Here is a 7,058-nt window from a genome sequence, read left to right on the forward strand (position 1 = left end):
TATACCCTACTAAGCTGGTCACTTGACCTAATCAATTATGTAAATACACCATTAAAAAAGACTGAGTACCGCCCCTTCCTCTGTTCGTCCTACAGCGGGGTAAACTTAATGTGTCATTCTCAAACATCATACACTGTGCATACATAAATATATACATAAATACAGCTCCATCAACTTACTGTGATGCAAAGTGTGAACCGGGGGAAACCGCCACTGAGGTAACTTCAACGGCATGTGAGGCCGATCGCATCACTGCCCTCGGCGTTCCTCCATATCGAGTGCGCCTGCGTGTCTACTTCATGACGTCAGCCTCAGGACGCTCCACTGGTGCCATGGAGACTGGACGCCTCTCATCCACGTCACCACTGAAATGGAGTGCGCATGCGCACCCAGCCCCAGCGGCGATAGGATCCAGTGCCAAGTCTCCCGTCACTGTGTAACGCCCCTACGGCCGCTGCCATGGTAACCTTATGTATAGTGTCTTCTTCTATCCAGAGCTTATAAACCAGGTTTCTATGTTATTATATATATTCTCTATATTCTACCGATAATATGGGGCAAATCGGTCCATGATTATTATTACTGGGGGTTGATTGGACCTGGATGTTCACTTAAGTGACCTTTTAACAAGGAGAATATGAATGGCTACATGTACCAGGTGTCCACTACTCGTCCATAAATTAGGATTAGAGTACCCAGTCGCTAGGTTGAGTTTAGCCTCATGATAATTAATTCGGGGTCCATAAACTCATATGCATAGGGCGGCACTATTCAGTCCAGAACCCAAAGGCCTCAACAGGGAGTTTAGGATTGGCTCACTCTACTGACTATGCGGAGTCAAGTAGCCTCCACACTTGTTTATTAATACTATGTTCTATCTAAGTATAATTGATTTTTTTAAACAAATGAAGTTAGTACCCAACCTGACAGGTTGAGATTATTTATAATAATTTTGTAACTTTTTATTTTTCTCACATTTACACAATTTCTCTGTCTTCTTTTTATAGATGACTGTGTATGCGGGTGTGACCTGGGGATGCGGACTGAGGTGACAGAGTATAGATAATCGAATGGTAGCCAATTTTGTTTAACTATATTTTGGGTCTATTTCTGTATTCACCCCATGAGGGGGCAAATTTTGGATCTATTCAAGACACACTGGATTATAACATATGATTTTCATTACTTGCTCCATATATGGGAGAATGAGACACACAGTCCCTGTAGAGCAGCCGTATGGTATATGTGCTCAGGAGGGGGTTGAATCACATGAGATGACCTAGTGGTCAGATTTATAGATGTATACCCGGAGACGGGGATACCTATTACCTGACTAGGTAGGTTTGAATGGTTGGATATATAGGACGGATGTCCCTCCAGGTTGGAGGGTATGCCCCCCTAAAACTGCTTGGGGTGGTCCCAGGCTATATGTGTCGACCCCATAATAGGGGGAGACGTGTGGCCATTGTGACCATCACGATTGCTTGATGGGGGTGGGCACTGGTTCACTCTAGAACAGAAGTGGTGATCACCTCTTGTGATCTGGACTGAATAGTGCCGCCCTATGCATATGAGTTTATGGACCCCGAATTAATTATCATGAGGCTAAACTCAACCTAGCGACTGGGTACTCTAATCCTAATTTATGGACGAGTAGTGGACACCTGGTACATGTAGCCATTCATATTCTCCTTGTTAAAAGGTCACTTAAGTGAACATCCAGGTCCAATCAACCCCCAGTAATAATAATCATGGACCGATTTGCCCCACATTATGGGTAGAATATAGAGAATATATATAATAACATAGAAACCTGGTTTATAAGCTCTGGATAGAAGACACTATACATAAGGTTACCATGGCAGCGGCCGTAGGGGCGTTACACAGTGACGGGAGACTTGGCACTGGATCCTATCGCCGCTGGGGCTGGGTGCGCATGCGCACTCCATTTCAGTGGTGACGTGGATGGGAGGCGTCCGGTCTCCATGGCACCAGTGAAGCGTCCTGAGGCTGACATCATGAAGTAGACACGCAGGCGCACTCGATAAGGAGGAACGCCGAGGGCAGTGATGCGATCGGCCTCACATGCCGTTGAAGTTACCTCAGTGGCGGTTTCCCCCGGTTCACACTTTGCATCGCAGTAAGTTGATGGAGCTGTATTTATGTATATATTTATGTATGCACAGTGTATGATGTTTGAGAATGACACATTAAGTCTACCCCACTGTAGGACGAACAGAGGAAGGGGCGGTACTCACAGTCTTTTTAATGGTGTATTTACATAATTGATTAGGTCAAGTGACCAGCTTAGTAGGGTATATGTATCTGGTTTTTAGTTCACATTGTTAGATTGCTTGAGAAAGATCACATGCCGTTGATCGAAACGTCGTATTTGTATTGGTGAAATAAAGCTTTAAAGATCAAGGCTGGAGAGTGCTGCAGTTTTCTGTTACAATTGCATCTGGATTTGGGGAAGCTAAGGACTGGCTTCTGACACAGCGAGCACCACCACAGTAAGGAACAACTCATATCTTTGTAGTGCTGCTACATTTTTCTTTTTTTGCTAGGTACTGGAAGCTGGGACTACTGATCGGGATTTGAGGTTGAGAGGGCCCCTTATGGTGGGGGCTGGACTCTCATGGTGGGGCTTACCTGTTCGGTTTGGTGAGGCGTCCACCACGGGTGTCTCCGAGCTAGTATACTGCGGCTGGAGGCAAGGTGGATTTGCCGTGTGGTTGTGTAGGTGGACAATTTGGGGGCTTCCAGGACCTCCTTCGTCTGTGGTTATGTTATTTATGTTATATATGTTATTTATTTATGTTAATAATAAATGGTGTGGCCAATTAAATCCATTCGAAGAGTGGTGTGGTTATTTTAGGGATGATGGTGGGTGGACGGGTATGAGGCCTGGTGGGGTGAGACCCGGTATATCAGCCAATACCTTAATCAAGTATGGCCGGACTAGGGCGCAGCTAAGGGTTATGTTATTTATGTTATATATGTTATGTATTTATGTTAATAATAAATGCTGTGGCCAATTAAATCCATTTGAAGAGTGGTGTGGTTATTTTAGGGATGATGGTGGGTGGACGGGTATGAGGACTGGTGGGGTAAAGAGGTGGGGTGAGACCCGGTATATCAGCCAATACCTTAATCAAGTATGGCCGGAATAGGGCGCAGCTAAGGGTAGGCCAGCATGGTTAGGTTTGGCTGTGAGGGTCTAGGAGGTTAAGGGTTAAGGGATTTGAAATTGATGCTGGGAAGGGAGGAGTCTGGGGGGGCTATATATGGGGGTGGTGTAAGGTGAGGGGTGCCATTTTGTGAGCAATAAAAACTCCCACCCACCCTCCCGTGTGTTGCAAGAAGTGGGGTGGTAGAGGTAGGGTAGTGGATGGAGGATGTGTTTTGTGGATGGTCAGGGTTGGTTCTTTATAAAAAAAAAAATATATATATATATATATATATATATATATAAAAAACAATAAGAAGCGGTTATAGGGGATGATTGTTGTTGGTGCGAGGAAGTGTATGTCATGGCAGTCGAGGCGGCAGGAGGTACTGGAAGCTGGGACTACGGATCGGGATTTGAGGTTGAGAGGGCCCCTTATGGTGGGGGCTGGACTCTCATGGTGGGGCTTACCTGTTCGGTTTGGTGAGGCGTCCACCACCGGGTGTCTCCGAGCTAGTATACTGCGGCTGGAGGCAAGGTGGATTTGCCGTGTGGTTGTGTAGGTGGACAATTTGGGGGCTTTCAGGACCTCCTTCGTCTGTGGTTATGTTATTTATGTTATATATGTTATGTATTTATGTTAATAATAAATGGCTGCTGTGGCCAATTAAATCCATTTGAAGAGTGGTGTGGTTATTTTAGGGATGATGGTGGGTGGATGGGTATGAGGACTGGTGGGGTAAAGAGGTGGGGTGAGACCCGGTATGTCAGCCAATACCTTAATCATCATGTTTCAATCATTTTTTGGGGGGGGACAACTGGTATATCACACCAATTGAAATTATTTGTTCCAATAGTGTTTGTCACTCTGTCATGTGTCAAAGTTCTTCACAATGTAAAAGAATATGGCACCGGCGGACATCGCCATATGTTCACCCATTCGGTGAACCGCGAAGGAGCAAAGTTCTCCGCGAAGCGACCGCCAGGCGAACCGCAAGGCCATCTCTATCTACTTGGTCGCATCTGTGCTTTTTTTACTGGACAATTTATTTTCACTGTTGTGAACGAATTTTCATTCCGTGTTCGTTCCGTTTTTTCCATTCTTTTCAATGGGTCCGCAAAAAAAATGGAAGGTACTCCGTGTGCATTCCGTTTCTGTATTTCTGTTCTGCAAAAAAATAGAACATGTCTTATTATTGTCCGCATTACGGACAAGGATAGAACTGTTCTATTAGGGGCCAGCTGTTCCAAAAAATTCGGAATGCACACGGACGTCATTAGTATTTTTTGCGGACCGCAAAATACATACGGTCGTATGCATGAGGCCTTAGAAACCCAATAAAAACCATTTAAATAAAATGGCAGGGCAGCCAAAAAAGCCAGAAAACTGTCTTAAAACAACAGTACAGAAAAGCAGTGTTTATAAGGTGTTTTATAATTTTCCAGTGGACAGCATGTAACATCAACACAAAAAAAAGCGTTTTTGTAAAAGCAAAAACAGTGTGAAACCACCCTAAAAATTATAGAAAAGGATTTTGCCTTACTAATTTCAATTTTGTAATCTGTGTTCACATTTCTTACATTTTTCTGTTCTATCACAGGAACAGAACAAAGAAAATGACTAGAGTGCCTGCTCCATCATATGACGGACACAAATGGCACTCGTCGGACTCCATTGACTGTAACGGAGTTCATCATGGTGTCAGGGTGGCCTCCATACATAGAAACAAACACAGCGTATAAAATACATTTGTCTACCTGCCAGGGATGCCGAACCCACGGCCCTCCAGCTGTTGCAAAACTACAACTCCTAGCATGCCCAGACAGCCTAGCTGGGCATGGTGGGAGTTGTAGTTTTACAACTGTTGGAGGGCCGCAGGTTGAGCATCCCTGGTCTACCACATTGAGGTACTGCACAACTGTGGCTTTTACGTGCAAATTTCAATAGTGCAACTTTGTGACAAAATCACATCAAAAATTTTCCCTGGATTTCTGGGAATTTCTGGGATTTAAACAACATTGTGCAAAAGGAATACCAGCAAAAGCACAGCAAAACAATGGCCTAATTAGGCTACTTTCACACTAGCGGCAGGACGGATCCAACAGGCTGTTCACCCTGTCGGATCCGTCCTGCCGCTCCATCCCCATTGACTATAATGAGGATGGGGGTGGAGCTCCGGCGCAGCATGGCAGTGCACGCCGAGAGGCCGCCGGACTAAAAGTACTGCATGTCTGACTTTTTAGTCCGGCGGCCTCTCACCACGAACGACTGTGCTGCGCCGGAGCTCTGCCCTCCGTCCCCATTATAGTCAATGTGGACGGAGCGGCGGTCCGGCAGCACGGTGAAATAGCGGCAGGACGGATCCGACAGGGTGAACAGACTGTCGGATCCGTCCTGCCGCTAGTGTGAAAGAAATCTCTTGATCTCAGATTCAGGACATAGACTCACCAGGATGAACGCACCAGTGGAAAGTATATGAAAGTTTCTAAGTAATGAAGGATTTGCAATTCCTGGCGGGATCTCTGCTTTCGAGGATTCATACCAAGTTACCACTGAAAATATCAGCAGACAAAACACAAGAAAAAGGGTGATCACACCCAGCAGAGCAACTACTCCAAGCATTATTGCCGCTTGTGTCACTGTTGACTGTGTGTTCACTGTGAAGCCTTGTACTTCCTGGATCCTGTAACAATCATGAGACTAGCAAGGAGTCGTTAGAAGGAGATCCTCCCTCTGGAGTCAATCAAGCCTGTTCAGTCTAGAGTAGACAAGAATGGAGGAATCACTAATGTACCCCGAGCATGACAATAAATCTATGTTATTCTTGGGGAACGGCCACATACTCAGGTTTCCTGATGCAGTTTTGGAAGCCAAAATCAGGAGTGAATCATAAAAAGAGAAAAATGATAAAGGACAGATACAACTTCTTTTTTTTTATTCACTCCTGTTTTTGGCTTCCAAAACTGCATGCAGAAGCCTGGCCGTGTCATCATACCCTTAATGAGGACTAGCGATTAAGAAAACTTCAATTCGGCTGCTTCGTGGAATTTAACAAAGAAATTTGCTTTGTGACGAATAACTTCGTCATGAAGCGCAGTTCTTTGTGAATAGCGGACGTAATGACGGCAATTGCGCCAACCCGGTCACTGAACCCCTCATATGCCACATTCATCACTGATTGCAGCATCTGAGATAAAAAATTAGGGCTTTCAGGGGTTAATCAGTGAACAATATAAAAAATAATACCCCACGGCCATCTTCATTAAAGAACACGCTGGCCGGCGTGGTGATGTCATACGTCACTGTGCACAAGATTTTGTGTGGGATCTTCAATCAAGATGGCCGAGGTGGCCTCTTCGCGCTCAAATGGATGAGGTGACTATGATTTTTTTTTTCAGGGTAAATTGATTCGTTACCACGAAGCACGAGGAATTCGGCTTGCCGGGAATCTAATTTTCCCTGAAATTCGGATCGAAGTCCACTTCGGATACTTCAGTTCGCTCATCACTAATGAGGACCTGTAACCTCTCCTGACATGTCTGCTTCAGTAACTACCGTACTTTTCGCCCCCATAAGGCGCACTGGCCCATAAGACGCACCTAGGTTTTAGAGGAGGAGAATAAGAAAAAAATATTTTTCATTACACCTCAGGTAAGACCACCAATCAGACCCCCAATATTAATCAGACCTCAGCTCACAGCCCCAATCAGATCCCCAATGTTAATAAGACCTTAGATAAGAGCCCAATATAAAGAAGACCCCCAATCAGACCTCAGATGAGACCCCCATGCTTCATATTAGTCCTCCATGCCTCATATTAGCCCCCAGCCATATGTGATCAGCCCCCAGCCATATGTTAATCAGTCCCCAGTCATATATAATCAGCTC

General features: G+C 45.1%; 1 protein-coding gene across 1 annotated transcript in view; it reads right to left on the reverse strand.

Moving 5' to 3' along the window:
* The window catches only part of LOC120998351 (arylacetamide deacetylase-like 4), a 46,973-nt gene extending 41,152 nt beyond the window's left edge, over positions 1–5,821 (reverse strand). Inside the window, exon 1 of the mRNA XM_040429021.1 lies at positions 5,619–5,821. Within this exon, the coding sequence (XP_040284955.1) occupies positions 5,619–5,792 (174 nt within the window). The 5' untranslated portion in view covers positions 5,793–5,821. The remainder of the gene's footprint in view (positions 1–5,618) is intronic.
* Between the last annotated feature and the right edge of the window lie 1,237 nt (positions 5,822–7,058).

Source organism: Bufo bufo, chromosome 1, assembly GCF_905171765.1.
Source record: "Bufo bufo chromosome 1, aBufBuf1.1, whole genome shotgun sequence".
Classification (NCBI taxonomy): domain Eukaryota; kingdom Metazoa; phylum Chordata; class Amphibia; order Anura; family Bufonidae; genus Bufo; species Bufo bufo.